Consider the following 20,307-nt stretch of genomic DNA (forward strand, 5'->3'; position numbering starts at 1 on the left):
TTAACTCAAGTGCTTCGAATGTTTAAAATGCTACATATTCATGTGGATTCCTCAAGGATCTTGTAAGATATGTGTTTTTGTGTATATTTAAGCTTATATATGTATTTTAGATTATATGAATACTGAGAAGAGTACACATACAGTATATTTACATATTCTTTCTTTTTTTTGAGAGAACTTAACCCTCACAATTATTAAATGTACATAATATCTAAATAGCAAATATAACTTATATTGGTACAGGTCTGACTACTCGTTTGGAATAGCTGTTCTTTGCTTTTATGATATTGGAAAAGAGAAGAGTTAGTAAAGCAATACAAGCGTTCCTCAAGCCCCTCTTCCCTAAAACACATTCCATCCGATCTCCAGAACCGGCTGGAATATCCGTCTCTACCCCCACCCCACCATCCTCTCAATGCTGTGGGAAAGTCGGTGGGTAATTGGGTCCAGATTGGAGATGTTTAAATATTCATGAGGCTGGCAGGGGACTGGGAGGGGGTGACTGTCTAGAAGGGGGGTGGGGGCTGGGGAAGTGATTAGTCATTGAAAGCTAGTGAACAATTCCGAGAAAGAGAAAGGGAAGAAAAAGACAGATAGACGGGGGAGAGGGGAGAAAAGAGGGGAAGAGAGGGCAGAGGAGAGACCCAGAGAGGGAGAGGGAGCGAGAGCGAACGAGCATGTGCGCTGAGCAGTAGCTGTGGACCTTACAGTTGCTGCTAACTGCCCTGGTGTGTGTGAGGGAGAGAGAGAGAGGGAGGGAGGGAGGGAGGGAGAGGGAGAGCGCGCTAGCGCGAGAGAGCGAGTGAGCAAGCGAGCAGAAAAGAGGTGGAGAGGGGGGGAATAAGAAAGAGAGAGGAGGAAGGAGAGAAGGCAGGAAGAAGGCAAGGGACGATACAACCATGCTGTGCTGTATGAGAAGAACCAAACAGGTAGAGCTAAAGATTTTTACTTCTTGCTGTTGTGAGATTACCAGACTGCAATATTTCCCTGTAAAGGCAGAAAAAAAATATTTTAACTGCTTCTGCTCTGGCCATGGTGCCCGCGTTTCCTTAGCATATGGTAACTGATGGTTGCATCCTAGCTTTTATTCCATTCTGTCTTTCATGCTCTGGTCTGGGAACGCTGCTACTAATTAGGAGGAGGTTAGAAAAAAGATGCCTGTTTGGCTAGAAATAAGATTTTCCGGGCTCTGAGTGAATGTTCAGCGTTTTAGGTCTCCGGTTTTGCGGGTGTGGATATAGAGAGGGGTGTGGGGAGAAGATGTGGACTCTACCTACAAGATGGGGAAGCAATCCTTTATATTATTTGCAAAAAGCGGGGTTGAAGGAATAATATCCATTAATAAGTGTTGCTTGTTCTGTCGTACAATTTCCTCACATGTGCTGCGGAAGAAGCCTTATTTTGTCCATGCATGAGCTTCAAATAGGCGCAGGTATTAATGGAAAAACATGGGAAGGATTTATTTATTTATTTTTCAATGAATGAATGAAACTGTTATTTGAAAGATTTTTTTTTTTAAGAGAATCTAAAGACAACTGGGGCTGTGGGAGAAATTGGCCGTGTGGAAGGGGAAAATCCCCTTCCCAAGATCTGTAGCCGATTGTGCACCAGCTGGTCGTAGGAGAGGGTGGACCACGCCCCTAGGAGCTTTGGGCTCCGATGGGATGGGAAAGACGAGCCGAGTATTACCTGTTGGAAATCAGGTCTTTTCCCTTCTCACTTCCCTTGCATCTTTCCTGGGATTGTCAGTGACTCGAGACGGGCTAACATTTTGGATAATAAGCATGGTGACTCATTTTCATCTGGAAGAGGGACACATACGGGATTAGCGAGAATCCAAGTCCCCTCCTTGCCTCCCTCACTACCCAGGTTTCTCTTCTATTGCAAATTGCTCACTTATTTCTTGAAAGACATTTTAGAAACTTGATTGGGTTGAGGGTGGGAAGGAATGACGAGTTCAGTATTCTGCAGCAACCGGCAGTGCCCTGGCATTCTTCAAATGAAGCTTTCAAACATTTATTGGAACGTGTTTGAGTGATTTTGGCGAAGGTGAAAGGGAAAGAAAATGGGTGTGAGATGTGGGGGAGTGTGTGTGTGCGCGTGTATGTGCATACTCGTCGGAAGGGAGGCCGTCTTGGTCAAAAAAGCCCTTTGCAGGTTGATTGCCTTAGGGGTGGGGTGCAAGGGACAGGATTTGGGCATTATTCCTGTACAGGTATTGGATATTGGGCAATTTGTAATACACTTGCTGAATCCGAAGGGGGTGGAGGGGAATGGAGGAGAAACAGCCTGCCAGCTTTGCACATTTAGCCATCGCCCTGGAAGGAGGGGTGGGGGGTGATGAGGATGGAGAAGGAAGAGGGAGGGAAAAGCAAACAAGCAGAATATCAGCTCAGTGGGTGCAGAGTGTGGAGAGGAATGGGGGAAATAAATAAGTTAAATTAAATAAATAGATAGATAGATAGATAGATAGATAGATAGATAGATAGATAGATAGATATAGCAGGCACCTTAGGGGTTTTGTGTGTGGCTTGTATCAGGCAGGGTGTTTGAAGAAGAGCATGAGAGTCTTACAGACACCACTTTCCTAAAATGTTCTGTGGTTCCAGAGATTGATGCTTCCATTGGCTCATTTTTCAAACCAGGACATCTCCTTTCCTTGTCTTCCTTCATTCTAATACATAAATGCAATAGATACAGGTGGCTGGGTTAAGCACACTGTCAAGGAAAGGTTCTGAGGTTACCCCACTGGTGAGCTGAGGAAATAAAATTTAGGAAGGCAGAGCCCTAAGGAAACCAATGCTATTCATTAAAAAAGCTTTAATTTCAGATAGAAAAATATTCCGGTTTACAACTTTTCGCCACCGTATGTATCACATACAAGTATACACACACCTCCTTTGACAAAGGAAACCAAGCATAATTTTAGAAAAGAATTGAAGCTGAAAGAATTCCCTTCCCAAAAAGGGGACAGCTGCCTTTACTTGGGTTCTATCTCACTAACAGCCCCAAGCATTCACAGGGATGAGCAGATAAAGATCAAATTGTGTTTAGGGAGTTGTAGGAATTCGCATGTAAATGCGTGTCGCTTCCGCATGCTCCATGTACAACAGTCATGCATGTACTCTGTATAGATTCCACATGCCCGCATGTGCTTTAGCATAATTCATATTCAAGAGAGAAAATGAAAGGTATAGATATTGGTGTATTAACCCATGCATTTCATTTATGTGTACTTCTGTGTGAAATGATCATGTGCCCTATTGAGTACTGTTGTATATCATTCACGTAAGTCAGTATTCAGGGTACCACTAAATCAGACAGAAGGAAATGGTGTATTCTGGGCGTGGGCTCCATACTACACTGACTGGCATTTATATAGCGTGAGTACTTAAGTCTCACACAGGTTTCCTGCTTGTGGGTGAAATGATTCTATATTATTCAAGGCTGAACCCGATTGTGTTTATCTTTCTGCCATCTATTCATCATGCTTGTCCTTAACAGGGAATAAAACAAGGGCAAAACCCTGCAAAGGTCTAAACTCTGCCACACCCATGAAACCCAGCAGAAACGTGGGAGGGGGCTGGAGGGATTGCACTTCCTTCCTCTTCCACTTGAGCCGCATAAAGAAGCAATCTTGGATTTCTGAGTTGTAATACATGGCTAGTGGGTGAGAGGAAAGCGTAAGTGATCATTATTAGCCATTAATTACCACTCTGGAATATTAGGGCAGGAAGAAGAGAATGGGAATGGGATGGCAGTGAGAAGAGGGTACAGGAGAGGGCAGAGGAGGAATAAAATAAAAGAATCCCTGAGATTGTATAGGTTGGTGATTTTCAAATATCTTGGGGCTAACTTTAAGTAGCTTAATTACCATTCGTATTGCAGGTGATGAAAAACTTGCAAGAAGGGATCGGAGTCCACAAAGCCAGAGAACCGAGGTGTTTCCTTTGTTTAAAAATAAGGATTTTAGATTGTAATCTAAGAGTAAAGAATACCGGTGCAAGCAAGTCTCCCCTCGGTCCCCCACCTCTCAACCCCACCAACATCTGCTTTTTTCCTTGGAAAACAAGTAATTCTTATCTGAGAGGGTGTGAGCTGTGGTTTGGGTTTCCAGCCTCACTGCGCCTTTCCCTTGCAGTGCTGGAAAGGTGTGGAAGGATGCTGCCTTGCCGTTTGGTGCAGACACTTCCTCCTAGTGATAAATTGGATTCCTCCTAAATCTCACTGAGCCACACCCAGTGTCACCCAGGGACTAAGTGAATTAATTAATGGAGGCATTCTCCTTAATATAATTGAAACTGGTTTTTTTTTTTTAATGGTGATTTCTATCAAACATTTCCAAATTTAAACAGAAGAAGAAATTATTTAAGGGCATTTTTTTTTTCCTGTCAAATTATCTGGACTTGCAGGGAACCTTAGAAAATTCATGGTAATTCTAGAAATGAGTTCATATCTGGCGACTCTACTTCCCTCCAGCCCGTGCCAGGGTGCATTCCCAAGGAGCCCTGTGCCCTTACTCTCTCGGCCTGCAACTCGGGTCCCCCCTCCACACCCATGCTGAGGCAATTGGGATAAGAAAATGTAGGGTTAATTTCCTCTCTTGCTGAGTTGGCAAAACTAGAGAAACCTCCTCTCATGTTTTATTCGAAAGGGCAGAGCTCCTGTTCACTGAGAGGGAGAGTGGCTTAGGGTCTCCTTTGCCTCCGTCATGGTGGAATTGTCAGTGTTGTGCCTGGGGCTGACTAATCCACGTCCCTCAGTTTTACCTGGCCTCATGGGGAGGGGGTTCTTTCAGTCAACAGCAGAGCATATATATTAACCAAATGTTCCCGTTGTTCTCATTTATAGAGTAAGACAAGTCTAAAATCTTCCTCTAATATTAAAGCAACATTTCAAATGCTGTACATAGCAGGTCATCTCAAGAGAAGATACAGCATTTAATTATTCACTTCCCTATTAGCTATCATAGAAGCATTCATGCGACCAACAGTGTCTGTTATTGTTCAAAAAGAAGTGATTATGGGCAATTCTCCCTTTTGAAGTGTGGTCAGGTTACCTTCGCACCATTGTATTGAAGTCTGCTTAACATTTTCTGAGGCAGGCCTTAGGAAGAGCACTGTACTGAGAGTCCTCAGTGTATGCCCCTTACTGATTCTGTGATCTTGAATGAATCACATAATATTGGGCTTCAGTTTTCTCCTATGAGACTGAGTCTAAAAAAACAAAAAATAAAACCAAACTAACAAAACCCCCAACTTCCTGACCCTAAAGAGTACTTGTAGGGATTAAACCAAACTCACGTGAAGACAAAATCGATACAAGAGCGAGAAAATTTTCACTCCAAGTTTTGCAATGTTAAGTCTTTGTTTGTAATTGCCAGTTTGTCAGGATTGTTGTGTGCGTATTGTTAGCAAACAGTTCCTTCTGGTCATGGATGATTCCTCTTCTTCATCACTCCTCACATCTTATTACTTTTACTTTAATAAAGCTTCAGTCCTCACTTTCTGAAAAAGACACCACAGAAAGGACTCATTGGTTTCCATCTTACTTGATATTTCTTTGGCATATTGGATTGTGGTCCCTTCCTCTTCCTGAAATTTCCTCACTTGTCTCCCATGGTAGCTACCCTGGCTTTCCTCCCTCTCAGATAAGCTGTCTCTCAGTCTTTCTTGCTGGCTTTTTCACTTTCTTCCCCCAAATATCAATTATCTTCTGGTAAATGATCTTGATCCAATGATGGCATCCATCAACATACTAATTGACACATCCATTGACCACATTAGGTGATGTCATCCATGTTGGGAGTTTTAACTACTGGGTCATTTTCAAATCTTTAGACTATAGATGTCTTTCCTCAGCACCTAATCCATTCATATCACTAGGTCTAGGTATTTCCAAGACATCCACAGTGTTGTACAAAACCAGACTCACTTCTGGGTTGTACCTCTTAGTCTTCCTCCAGATTCCTACTTTTATGCCCTAACCCCTTCTATCCAGCTTCTGAGCTCTAGGAACCTGGGGAAATCTTAAAGGCAGTCAGTTCTTTCAATCTTCACATCCAGATACTATACTTTTTGATTCTAAGTAAAAAGCTTTTGAATTCATCTTCTGCTTTTTAACTCTACTACAAATAACCTGGTTCTGACTTTCATTACCTCTTATCTGGACAAATGCAATAACTTCTTGCATAGACTTCCTATCTCCATCTTGCTCTCCTCCAATTCTTCTTGCATAGAACATCACACTGAATCTCTACCTAATGCGTATCTGTTCATTTTATTTTTTGTGGTTGAAATATACCAGTGGTCTCCTGTTAATTGTAAACTAAAATACCAAGTCCTCAGCATGGATGACATGATCTAGTCTTGTCTTCCTTTCCGATGCCATCCTCAAATACCTGCTCATCCTACCTCACCACATCATTTCAGGCCTTGCTGCCTTTGCACATACTGTATTCTCTGCCAACATGACACTTCTCTCTCTGCCTCAAAAATTTCCGTTTCCTCTGTCAGTTAGCACTTTGAAGCTATTCTTGACCTTCCTGAATTCCACTTTCTTTATGTCTTTTGTAACATCACTGTTATATCACCTTTTGTACTACATAGCATTTGTCTTTTTTCACAAACTGGCATCTCTGCTGTGAGCTACTTGGGTGGAATCTTAATTCTTTCTCTACTTCCAGGCCTTCCACGATGTTTGATACATACAGTAACTGCTTTTATCAGTGCATAATATGTCTCCTAAATAAATATAAAACCAGGCTTACAAACTTTTCACAAATTGTGGCATATCTAAATGGATAGAACCACTAGTAGATTTTTGTTTAATCTCTTGGCATCAAATTTTAAGGTGAATCTAATCATCATTGATTCTCATTATTGACTTATAAATATCACAATCATCAGTTTTTAATGAAAGCAGGCACAAAATGAGCCCATTTATATTGCAATTTTGCAAACTATGAAACTGGTCTTATTTGAAAACCTCTCTTCAGTGTCCTCTTCTGCCACCAGCCCAGCAAACTAGTCCCCCCTCTGAGGTCAGCATAGTGCCAGGTTAGACATATGGTTACCAGTCTTGGATCTTCAAGTGTACTTCCTTTAAAAAGGTTTTTTGTTTAATGTTTTATTTAGTTTTGAGAGAGAGAGAGAGAGACAGTGTGAGCAGGGGAAGGTCAGAGATAGAGGGAGACACAGAATCTGAAGACAGGCTCCAAGCTCTGAGCTAGCTGTCAGCACAGAGCCTGACACGGGGCTCGAAACTATGAACCATGAGATCATGACCTGAGCTGAAGTCAGATGCTCAACCGACTGAGCCACCCAGGCACCCCAAATGTCCTTTCTTTAGGACCCTACAGTGCTTACACGTGTTGACTCAATCTCTGGGCTATTTAGTTGATTTATTTCATTGATACACAAACTTCCAAAAATACATGTAGTGTTGGCCTGTGCTCAGGGGCCTGTGTTCAAGAATCAATTTTGCCTTCTCTTGGACTTTTTTCCTTCCTACTGAAGTATCCACAGAATACTATTCCACAAAGGGAAGTCTTTCACGGAGATAAAGGGAGGTTGAATGGTAAGGAGCCCCTCAAATGTCTGTTACATGAATGAGAACCAGATCAATTTTATCTTACATTTGAATAGGCTGAAAGGATTTGGATTCTGAAGTAGGCCTATTGTGGCTAATATAGGGCAAACTGCAACCACAGCTTTCTGTGAACATGCTTTCTGCCAGACTCTGTGTAGTATATTTTCTCTGACTGAATTGGCCTGGCCTTGAGAAGAGCAGTAAGACAAAATGATTTATAGGTGATATTGGTCTTCAGCTGCTAAAGCTAGGTAATATTTTCTAATCTCCACATCCTTATTCCATATCTTGTTCACTGCTCGCAATCTCTTTCAATCTCTTTCTTTGAGTTTTTCTTTTTTCTTCCTCTTCACATACAGGTGGACTTTTCTGAGTAAGCGATATTGGGCCATGCTAGTGTTTGATCTGTGAGGTTATGAAGAGAGAACTTCAAGAAAAAAAGTGTTCTTTCCAGCTTTCCAAATAAGTGTTTTAGACAAAAAGACATTTTAAGCACATAGTATGTCTAGCATATAGTAGCCTCTCAATAAGTAATATTCATTGTTAAAAGTAGGAAGGGAAAGCTCATCATAATGGGCCATTAGGGGAGGTATTTTGCAACAGAAGACCGTTCCTGTGAACTTATTTAAAGCTGGCTTTGTGAAAATGCACACTTGATTCTATTGGTCCTCTGTTCAAGGTGGCTGTGGTCAAAGCTACAATTCCCTTTCCTGTCTGCTTACGTCAGAGTGGTACACTTGCAGTGAGTTCAGGCTATAGTACGGGAGTGTGATCCTCCAGATTTCCTGTCCTTAATTACTTACAGATCTCATTCTCTTAGATGTCCTTTGTTTAATGTCCTGTTTCATGTCTTTGTAGTGAAATAAACCCTTCCCCTGGGTTCTAGACCTGGCTCTGCCAATTGCTTGTCGTGTGACCTTGGGTAAGTAACTCAATCTTTCTGAGCCTCAGTTTATCCATCTATGTAGTGGGCACATAAAAAGAACACTCCAACTCCTGCCTTGCCTGATTTACTAGGTTGGTGTGAGGCTCAAAATAAAGTGATAAAAATAAAAGTGTTTTGCAAACAATATGTTTTTCAAGCATAAGGCATTATCATTTGAGGAATTCCACATACTGAAACCCAAAGTGCTCATGATTCTATGCAAAGAAGTACCCTTGCTCTCTGTATAGAATATATATATGTATATGTGTGTATATGTGTGTATATATATATATATGTATGTATATGTGTGTGTATATATATATATATATATCTTCTATTCCCATCCCTCCTCTCTTATTCTCCAGAGTAAATATTAAAAATATTAACCATGCTAATGGATGGGAGCACAGTATATCTTTATCATTCTCTTCAAAAACTTCAGTGACAGAATTTAAATAAGCCAGTGTTCAAATTGCCACGCAATCTCAAGGATCAGATCAAATGCCGTTAGAAATATCGCTTATTTTTCCTTTTATCTTTTTCTGTTTTCGTCTTTCCTTCACATTTACATCTCTTCTCTTCTCCATTTGCTGAGCTGGCTCCTTCTCCCTCGTCCCCACCCCCGCCCCCACCTCACTCCTGCACTGGGCCCTCAGCACTCTGATGAGGCATGCTGTGCTCACATCCATCACAGGAGGGCCCAGTCAGACAGAAGAATAGGCCTGCGAGGCTGGTTGGGAGGCTGAAAATGGGGATGAAGCCTGATTGGGGGAAGCACAGTCCAAAGATTATCACCTGAGCCCCATTTTCATACAACTTCAAGAGTCCTCGTTGCATCAGGAATTAACTGTGATCAGAAGTCATATGCCACCCTGAACCATTTCCAACCCAACTCTAATGCCATATATAATCTTCTAAACTCTCTGGAGCTCTACAAAGGACGTTTGTTTTCTTGTGTCCCTGATTGATTGACATAAGTTACCAACTTAATAAAACAAATTTATCAAATTATCATATAAACAATGGAATTTTATAACCCAAGTCATTTGATTTCTTAATATATGGATAATATTTGAAAATATTTTAAAATGTAATAATTGGATCAAGTTTGTCCAGGACTAGAAGTCTAATATAGAAAAAATATCATGCATATTTTGGAAAATCTTTTATATGTTGGTCTTATAGCGAATTTAATAGAAAGGCATATTAACTATTAATTTTCAAATAAGCTGGTACTCAGAGGGAAACAATTATTTCTTTGATGATGTTTAAAGATTATTAATGGTCAATTTCACCCCTTAATCCTTCACTTTAGCCACTTGTCTCTCATCTCTGTCTGTCTCTCAGTCTCTCTGTCTTTGTCTTTCCACACACACAGACACACACACACTTCTATTATTTATGTGTACTTTGATAGGTTACAAGTAACAGAAATCAACTTTAAGTGTCTCTGAAAGGGATCTGTTGAAGGGAAACTAACTATCATATAAAATTAAGAGGTTGAAAAGCCATGCTTATGGAAACCAGAGTAGATCTGGGAATCTCAAGAGCAAGAATTCATAGACTTTACTTCTGGAGCCCTGCATTTAAAAGACCAAGTTACTAATAACCTGAACTTCTCTCACAATTCAAAATTCTACATGAGAGATAAAGATGTGTGTGTGTGTGTGTGTGTTTATATCATCTTTTTACATGCGGAACAGAGAAAGACTGAGAATGAATGGATGAATATGATCGGTCTTTCTTGGATCAACTAGTTATCAATAGACCAGTTATCTCTGATTGAAGGATGGGCCAAGTTGTACAGTTTAAACACAGTCTCTGAAAGCCTACACCTGTGAACTTAGTAAGAGAGGAAATTGGCCGAGAAAAAGCCGTGTGTGTGTGTGTGTGTGTGTGTGTGTACACATACTATTTATGATTTTATTATATATATATATATATATAATAGAGTAGCTACCCAGCTCAGGAGAGACGTATTTCAAGTGTGGTGGATCACTAATTTTCCCATTGGTTGCTTTCAAGTTGTCCTGTATTGCATATTACTATTTTGGGTAGGGTTGTCATCACGGATTCAAAAAGGAAGCAGGAACCACACAGATAACTGATCCCATGAGCTTTTATACATAAAAAATAAAGGTTAGGGCAAATCTCCACACCTGGAGTTGATAAGCACTGGGTTTCCAAGGTCTTCCAAGAGCTGAACTCTGGCAGGTACTACCTGTCTGAGGAATACTAGCTACCATATATTCTTGCTAATTTGACATGGGCTGGCTTTGCTCTAATTTTTCTTTTTTAGTTTTTGTGATCTATTTCTATGAAAGGACTGGGCAATAATGGGTGTGAAACATCTCCCTTGGATTTGTACCAGGGAAATGCTACCCCTTGATATTAGTCATCTCATTTTGAATGTCCTTGAATCAATTCCAGCAATAATCATCATATTTATCTATTTTTAGTAAATTGGCACTTTCTAAAATATTGAGCTGTTGTCTCCATATGCACCAGTTTGCTCTAAATGTAGAATTTTGGTAATTAGCCTTACATCCATTATTTATAAACCCAGTTCCAATAACTATTCAGAAAATGTTATTTTTAAATGAAAATTTGAAAGACCCTAACATCTTCCCATTAATGACTATATAAAAGAACTAGATGAGGCAAATAAAAAAAATAAATAAAATCATCTCCAAAGGTTGAGCAAAAGTGCACTGCTTCACAATCTAAATCTCAAGGGCTTAAGAGTCTCTTAGCACACACAACTAGCCTAGGAATTGGCCTAGAGTAGGAGCTATTAGAAAGCTAATCCTCTTTCCCACTTTTCCTTTTCTTTGGTTCAGAAACCAATTTACCTGCTTGGAATATAAACTGAGAAGTAAAAATCTCCTAATCACCAAATTGGATCCTTCACAGCTATTGCAAAGACGCATTCCACAATTCCATTCAAACTCCACTACAGGCAGTGGTCTCCATTATTTCTTTACCTCCCCACCCCATCAATCGAAACAGAATTTCTTTAAAAAGAAAATTCTCAGTTTCTAAATAATTAACTTGCCGTTAAATGTCTAGGTACATGTTGTATTGAGGGCAGCTCAATTTGGCTATTCAGACTCTCACATGCAGGATTCTAGAGGGGGAAGGGAAATAGGTATTGGGTATGATTTGGTGGACACTGCATTTGAAAGTTCTTTCTCTTCAAATCACATTTTAAAAGGTATTATTTTATTTGAGAGATGCAAAGCAGTAGTGAGACTGTGTTAGTAGCCCATCCTAAACTTATCCCATTTCTAGGTATTTGGAGAATTTTTCTTCCAAAGTTTTATTGGATTAATATTTCTAAGAACTTCAGAGATTTTAAAAAGGAAGTAGAGAATGATATTATCTCCTTTTTAAAATGTTGGCTTTTTCTTTAGTCAAATCTGCCTTAGGGTTTTGACTTATTCAAACATATTCTTTTTCTGAAGAGTACCTTTTGCAATCTTCCCTTAACTCTTGAATCTCAAGGACTTATTTATTCTGATCACCTGGGAAAGCTACTCTGGAGAAATCAGGTTGGTATTTAGTATTCATTTGAATAAGTCTTTCATGCTCATATAAATTCAATGTTCCTCTAGGCTTTGATTGCTTTTGATTGAAAGATGCAGGGTGGGGGCACCAAGGTGGCTCAGTCAGTTGAGCATCAGACTCTTGATTTTGACTCAGGTGTTGATCCAGGATTGTGGGATGGAGCCCCTTATGGGCTCTGCACAGATGTGGAGCCTGCTGAAGATTCTCTCTCCCTCCCTCTGCCCTCCATCCTCCAGCTCTCTCACTCTCTCTCTCTCTCTCTCTCTCTCTCTCTCTCATGAAGAAAGAAGAAAGAAAGAAAGAAAGAAAGAAAGAAAGAAAGAAAGAAAGAAAGAAAGAAAGAAAAGAAGGAAGGAAGGAAGGAAGGAAGGAAGAAAAGATGGAAACAGGGTGATAGCTTTTGATAACTTAGCCATATTTGTGTTTAATACTGAGAGCTGTGTAGAAAACATGAAGACCTAGTTTCTGGCATATGCTTTCTTCCATCTTGAACTTCACACCTTACACCTCTGGGGTGAAAGCAGTATAGAGGAGGAAATGAAGATGACTGTTATTGAAAAGGGAGGAGGAGTTGTAAAATAGAATTACTTAGTTTGGAATTGGGCCCTAACCTTCTAGTAAAAACTGTCATGAGAACTTTAATGGCCACAGATGGCTCTGACTTCACTTTTGAATGTCAGCTGGAAGGTGCAGTAAGCCCGTAATAAGCCCAAGAACATGTGTATTCAGGAAAGAATCTAAGAAGTTTGGGGACTCATATACTTTAAGTATACTTACGCATACTCAGGACTAAATTCAGGTTTATCCTCACTGAAGTGGGAAAAAGCTATCAACTCTCAGCTTAAAGAAATGCAATTTTGTCATCATAGGTATTGTCCCATTTTATGCAAGACTATATCTTTCAATACTTAAGGATTTTTCTGGAGGCCTTGACAATTTTGCATTACCATTCTAGTGACATTGGAAACTGATTGGCCCATGTACAAACCAAAGTTTATTTTTATTAAATTTATTTTATCAATATTGTTACTTTTATTGAATTTGAGTATACTGTAAAATCCATCCATAAAGATCCAACTATAAGAACCATAGGTAAACCAATAGGAAATTTAATTTTTCCATAATCTAAGATTTTCAGGTACTAAAAATATTTTTTTCTTTCATTTTTGTTGGCACCTCAGAAAGTCCCATGTTAAACTAATTATCTTCTCCCTAGATTTGAACGCTGACTCCTTTACTCTTTATAATATCTTTCAGCAATACAAGCACATTCCATTTCTCAGCTCATAACATGGGAATATTCTTTCTTCTCTCACAAAAGCCATAATATCAGTTACCAAACTCTATTTGCAATATCCTTCACATCTGTCTTTTCCTTCCTCTGTCTGCCTTTTTCAACCAGCAATCTAAGAGACACCCAAGTCCTAAGACCTATGATTGTACATAATGAATTAACCTCTTTCCTGTGCTTCTAGATTGGCACAAGTTACATACCATCCTTGTGAGAATGCAGAAAATCATCACTCAAATCATGTATTAGTGTTTTGTGGTTCAGATGAGAAGATCCAGGTGAGAGGCTGGATAGTCCCCCAAATTCCTTGCATGTGGCATTGCCTTTGCACTCTGCCTTTTGGTTAATCTTACATTTCACTCCCTCCTACCTTTTTTTCTCAAAATGTCAATGGTATTTCTTTGTTTACAGGGTTAATTCCAATTTACTTATTTATGATTGCTTTTTGGGACTCCTCAGAATCCGGTACCAATTTCCTATTCTTGCCTTGCCTGTAACAGATTCTGCCATTGACTAGGCTTGTGAATTTAAATAAATTTGATCTCTCTGGGTTGTCATCTCCTTTATGAAATAAGAGTATTAGACTAAGTTGTGTAGAGCCTTCCAGCTTATGATATAACATATTTTATAGCTAAGCTCCTCCACCATTTTGGCATCCTATCCCACCCAGACCTAACATGAGTTTAAGTATTAGTTCCCCTATAGTCTTGTTCATTGTCATTCCCACTATTTGCAAAGTCTCCTTTCAGCTTAGCTCAATCTCACCCAATTTGAGTCCTGAACTAAGAGTTTTCTTGTTCGTGAAGACTTTTCTGACCACCACAGTTTTCTGTGACTTCTTCTCTGCTTAGATCTTCAGTAGCATATACTACCTGTTCCATTTCTTCAGCATTCATTAAACAGAGTCTTACTTAATTGACCAATTGTATTTATATGTACCTGATTTCTCCAAACTAGTTGTAAACTCTTTGAAGATATGTTATCACATTCAATGCCTGGCTCAAGAAACACGTATTGATTGATATCTGGATATCTATTCTGTAATAGGTCTGCACCCGACTCTGAGGCAATATATAATACAAATAGAAGTATTAGTAAACACTCGGAATGACAAGTATAGCTATTTTGCGTGACCTCTCTGGGACATTTGAATCCATGAAATATATCTTCTCTATTGAATCTCTTTACTTTCTTGGCTTCCATGACACCTATTTTAGCTGATTTTTTGCTACTGCATCTCTGGGTACATATTCTCTTTCCCTCTCTCCTTAGCACCGCTTTCTCTACTAACTGAAAATTTGATATTACCCAGGCTTTTGCCCTTATTCTTGCATGTTCTTCCAGCAGTTTCTACTTTATGCCCACAACTCCTCCATGTACTAGTGGGTCTCAAATTCTCCAGGCTCTCTAGCCAAAACTGCCTCATGGGCCCTAGAGTTTTATATCTAACTGTCCACTGGAAATCTTTGTCTCATGGCCAACAGGATCTCCAATCTCTGCATACTTTAAAAATCAGTCATCATTTCTTGTTCCAATCTCCTTTTTCTCATCCAGTCATTTACAGGGAAATAGAATCCTGATTCATTCCCCCCATCTCTGTTTTATCACTATATGTTACTGCTTTTTCCAGTTTCTATAAGTAAAAAGCAAAATATCCTTTCATTCCTCCTTTTCCTCACTCTCTACTTAATAAATATGTCTTGGCTCTTTCTGCTTTTCTCCATCTCCTCTGTCATCTCTAACCCACTCATCTCCCATGGAGACAAGAGCTTTCCTTTCTAATCTCTTTTCTTTTAACCTTAATCCTTTATAATTGTTCTCCCATCAGGAGCCAGAGTGGTTTTTTTTTAAAGTGTCTATCTGATCATGTGACTCTCCCACTTAAAAACTTTTGATAGCTTTCCATTCCACTTAGAATCAAAACCAAATTCATTATCGCCAAGACAAAATATACTCTTGGTTGCCAAGACTACTGGCCTTTTAGCTTTTTTTAAACTTTAGTTTTTTGAAACCTTCCCCTATGTTCATCTGTTGGGTTTCTTGAGTTTCTTAAATTCCACATATGAGTGATTTGTGTTGCTCTGACTGACTTAGTTTGCTTAGCATGATACACTCTAGTTCCATCCACATTGTCCCAAATGGCAAGATTACATTCTTTTTGATCACTGAGTAGTATTTCAGTACGCTTGTGCACACACACACACACACACACACACACACACACACACATATATATATGCCACATTTTCTTAATCCATTCATCAGTCAATGGACATTTGATAGAAATAGAGATGGAGACAAACCATAAGAGACTCTAAATACAGAGAACAAACTGAGGGTTGCTGGAGGTAGGTTGTAGAGGGATGGGCTAAATGAATGATGGGCATTAAGGAGGGCCCTTGTTGGGATGAGCACTAGGTTTATATTTAAGTGATGAATCACTGGGCTATACCCCTGAAACCAATACTACACTGTATGTTAACTAACTTGGATTTAAATAAATTAAATAAATTTAAATTAAAAAAAACTCATCATGCATATTCCTTCTTCAAGGTTTTTTTCTGGCCTTCACTTGAGAGTCCTTCTGTGACAAATCCATCTGAGTGGTGTTCAGAAACTCACTCTCTCTTTTTTTTTAATGTTTATTTATGTTTATTTTATTTTTGAAAGAAAGAGAGAAACAGAGTGTGAGTGGTAGAGGGTAAGAGAGAGAGGGAGACACAGAATCCAAAGCAGGTTCCAGGTTCTAAGCTGCCAGTGCAGTTCATGGGGCTCGAACTCATGGACTGTGAGATCATGACCTGAGCTGAAGTCGTATGCTTAACTGACTGAGCCACCAGGTGCCCCTGGAAAGTCACCTTCTAACACATCATCCCACCTCCTTTATTTTCTTTTAGTTTTGCTCCTAATTTGATTTTTTAAAAATATTTACTTAATTAATTTTCTGGTCCTTGTGTTTCTCTTTGAACTTCAAAATCCACCCCTCTTCACAATTGCAATTGTATAATTTCATGGAATAATCTGTATTGTTTCATGTTTTCCATCTTCTAAACATTGTTCCTTTTGCCTGGAATGTCTTCCTTTCTCTTCTTTTTATATGACACATTTCTAACTTATCTCCATAATGTGGCTAGTGTGATTTTCTTCTTTGTGGAGACTCCCTCATTCTCCAGGCAGATATGATAAATCTACTTTCCGCCATAATCATGTTAGTATATACTCTGCTATTATAAATATGCATTTAGGGGTGCCTGGGTGGCTCAGTCCGTTAAGCCTCTGACTTCGGTTCAGGTCAGACTCCGCTCAGGTCATGATCTCACATTCTTGGGTTCGAGCCCCGCGTCAGGCTCTGTGCTGACAGCTAGCTCAGAGCCTGGAGCCTGCTTCCCGTTCTGTGTCTCCTTCTCTCTCTGACCCTCCCCCTCTCATGCTCTGTCTCTCCCTGTATCAAAAATAAATAAAACATTTTTAAAAAAGCATTTTAAATATGCATTTAGATGAATATCTATCTCTTGCAATACCAGGAGCTCCTTTAAAGTAGTAACCATGTTTCATGTATTGCCTATGGATAGCCCTAGTTCAATGCTTTGCATATTCTAGGCTTCTGTTAAATAAAAGTTGAGTAAATGGAGCCCACACAAATGAGTGAATATCAGGGTCTAGTGAGTAGTACATAATGGCAAAATTTGGTTAGATCTAAGGCGAAAGTCACCCAGTTTCAACTGATCAATCATGGAACCTGCTCACTCTGGCACAGTTTATAATTGGGTACCTAATAGATATCTCACAGAGCTAAGACTGCACAGACCTGGATGTCACCCAAGTGGTGCCAGCTGGTTGCTTCAGCAAATAACAGTCACCATTTTGTAGAGAGACACTTCAACATAGACAGAAAGATAGCCATACTTGACACACACTATGAACTTCTTATGATCTGGGCTAAGGATGCGCAGCCATTTAAAATATACTGCTGTAGTCTTTTTAACCCATTAAACTGCCTCCTAAGCCTACCACTAAGATCCAGCCCTTTACTAGTACCTAAAACCGGTGTCTTCTGATACTGCTCCCACAGGAATCTTAGTGAGGTTTTATATGCCTCATCTTTGTTAACGATATGTCCTATACATATCTATATATTCATGAGCACACTCTCCCTGTCCTTTCACTCTTTTAAATTCCTAGTTAGAGGAGCACCTGGGTGATTCCGTCAAGTAAGTGTTCTACGCTTGGTTTCAGCTCAGGTCCTGATCTTGTGGTTCATGGGTTTGAGACCCACTTTGGGCTCCACACTAAAAGCACAGAGCCTGCTTGGGATTTTCTCTCTCCTTCTCTCTGTCTCTCCTCCACTTGAGCAGTCATGCATGCTCTCTCTCTCAAAACAAATAAATAAATATATTAAAAAAATAAAATTTTAGTTAGAAAAAATATGCGTGTTTAATTGTTGTTGTTTTTCCTGGTCCTTGTGTATGTGCTGTGGAAGCATCCATCTGTGGGATGTTGTTGTATCTATCCCCAGACTGATAAACAAACACAGAGATGCTAGTGGATTTACATACAGGGGAATGAAGAAACAAATGGCCAGGTAATCATTGAATTATCAACATCTAACTTATGTCTCTTACACACAGAAGTATGATTCCTTCTGGGGAATGAAGAAGAGGCATGGGGTCTCCTGTAAAATTCTGGAGAGGGAGAAATAGTCTTCAATTTAGTCTGCATCCTTTTTAAGAATACTTATGAGAATCAAGAAGGGAGAAGAATGATCCATGGACCCATGATCATTAGTAGCCAGGTCCCTTTAAACCAAAGCTAGATAACATAGAGATTAAAAACATTTTTTGGTCTGGAAAACTTAAAGAATTTTTCAAATTTATTTCTTCAGGAAATGATATTCTAAGTTTCAAGCTGCTAACTTGCAAAACGAACTTTGGAAACACATCTCATTTATAGGTTGGGGTAATGCTCACTCTAAAATCGTATTGGGAAGGACCAAAGAAATTTAATGTGCCTGCTTAGGGAATGGATGAACATAAGGAAAGCAAGATTAAGCAGACTTCAGCTGGAAAAAAAATGAGTCACTTTTCTCAGTTGTACATTTTTTATTTCGGTAATTATGTGGGAGGTGGAGAAGATGCATGAGTAGTTTGGGTTGCTGAGAGAGTAGATGAGAGAAGCAAGTATTCAACATTGGAGAGGCTGGTTTGGTGGGATATGGTGTCACATTGGGAGACCCACCAGACATAGGTGGAACCACTTGGAAACCATTTCTAGATGAGGATTCACATTCCATCCCACTGATCCAACCAGATAGTTTTGCTTCCACTTTCCACAGACTTTTCCATTGGCTGTTCCCTCAAGAGAACCCTTAATGGAGTGGAAACCCATTTTCACACCAAGGCTCTGGGTTTCTCAGCTGATGTATACCCAGAGACCCTGCAGTGTCAGGCCACTGTAAATTTTTAAGTTGCCACTGATTTATTTTATCATACTCCAGGAATAGCTAATAAATCTGGTTGTTCTGATTAAATCAAATTTCAGCCAAATTCTCTGGAACTACGGGAATTTCTCTGGATTCCAGTAGAGGGTCTACAGGTCAGGCCTATGTTGGTACAAGAAGATTAGAGGATAGAATAGATGAGGGGATAACAAAATATTATAGGCATTGTACACACACACAAGCTTTTATTACCTCCTAACCTTAAGTGGTGGTATATTCTTCACCTGAAATGCTTTCTTTCCTCCGTTCTGCCAAACCATGCTTTGCCTCCAAAAATTCTATTGAAAAATCACCTCCTTAATAAATCATTTCAGACTTTTCCTCATTCCCCATCAGGTTCCATACTGCAGTCACTGTAGTAACCTCCCTAGTCATTCCTCCTCCCCCAGGTCATTTGTGTGTATGGGTATATGTTGATTATGTATACATATGCACACACACATAGAGAAAGAGAGAGAGCATTTATATATGTTTTATAAGTGTACTTGTATATTGTCCTTTCCCTAGATGCTGCTAGATGTTTTCCTTGAAGGCTGCTTCAGCGTTATTCCTGAGTTCTCTTTTTGGAGTTCACAAGCCACTGTACAGGGATTCCACATCCTGCGTCCAGAGTTTACTCTACTACTTTTGTATTTAATTTCCCAGGGAAAAGTTTTCATCCTTTTTCATCCTATGCCTAATGGTGATAATTATGATTGACTAGGAGGGCTAAAAAAACTTTACAATTTAGCTTGTTTATTTCATTTCTCGTTAGCCACAGAAACTCTTTCTTCCAGATATTTCTTGGAATCCCAAGGGGCCATTGTGGCCAAACAGTTTGGTGGCCCAGAGATCTGTCTGGTCACCAGTCCCCTCTTTCGCTGGAGGCCCCTCTGAGGAAACCTAGGGAGCAGAGTTTTGGAGACACTGATCTACATCCAGTCTTTCATGGTGCCAAGGTTGGCAGTTGTGTGATCAAGGTCATTCAGCACAGGAAGGGCTGAGCAGGACTTCCTTTCTATACCAGTCCTACTTCTTTCAGAGGATGAAAGAAGATCATGGTCTCAATTTCCAGGTGTACAAATTCCTAAATATTCCAAACCTGTAATGTCAGCATTTATGTGGTTCATCAATAGATAGGACTCTTACAAATGAAGACTAGAAGTTATTTTTTTTCTTTTCTACCTTTTAACTCATTCATCTTATTTTTCAATTAGTCTTTTTTGCCAGGATGAATTTTGGGAGATATAGTCCTCAAATATTTTATGGAAGTCATTTATTCATTCAACAGACATTTATTAATCATGTACTAAGCCAGAAATTACGTTAAATACAGGAAACATAGAAGTAATTTTTAAAAAAGAAACACTCTTGGGGGTGCCTGGGTGGCTCAGTCAGTTGACTGCCTGACCCTTGATTTTGGCTCAGGTCATGGTCTCACAGTTTGTGAGATCGAGC

General features: G+C 39.6%; 1 protein-coding gene across 1 annotated transcript in view; it reads left to right on the top strand.

Annotated features, from left to right (window-relative positions):
• The first annotated feature begins 813 nt into the window (after positions 1-813).
• The window catches only part of GAP43 (growth associated protein 43), a 96,856-nt gene continuing 77,362 nt past the window's right edge, over positions 814-20,307 (top strand). The window contains exon 1 of the mRNA XM_029940699.1: positions 814-929. Within this exon, the coding sequence (XP_029796559.1) occupies positions 900-929 (30 nt within the window). The 5' untranslated portion in view covers positions 814-899. The remainder of the gene's footprint in view (positions 930-20,307) is intronic.

The sequence above is a fragment of the Suricata suricatta genome, chromosome 5 (assembly GCF_006229205.1).
Source record: "Suricata suricatta isolate VVHF042 chromosome 5, meerkat_22Aug2017_6uvM2_HiC, whole genome shotgun sequence".
Lineage (NCBI taxonomy): Eukaryota > Metazoa > Chordata > Mammalia > Carnivora > Herpestidae > Suricata > Suricata suricatta.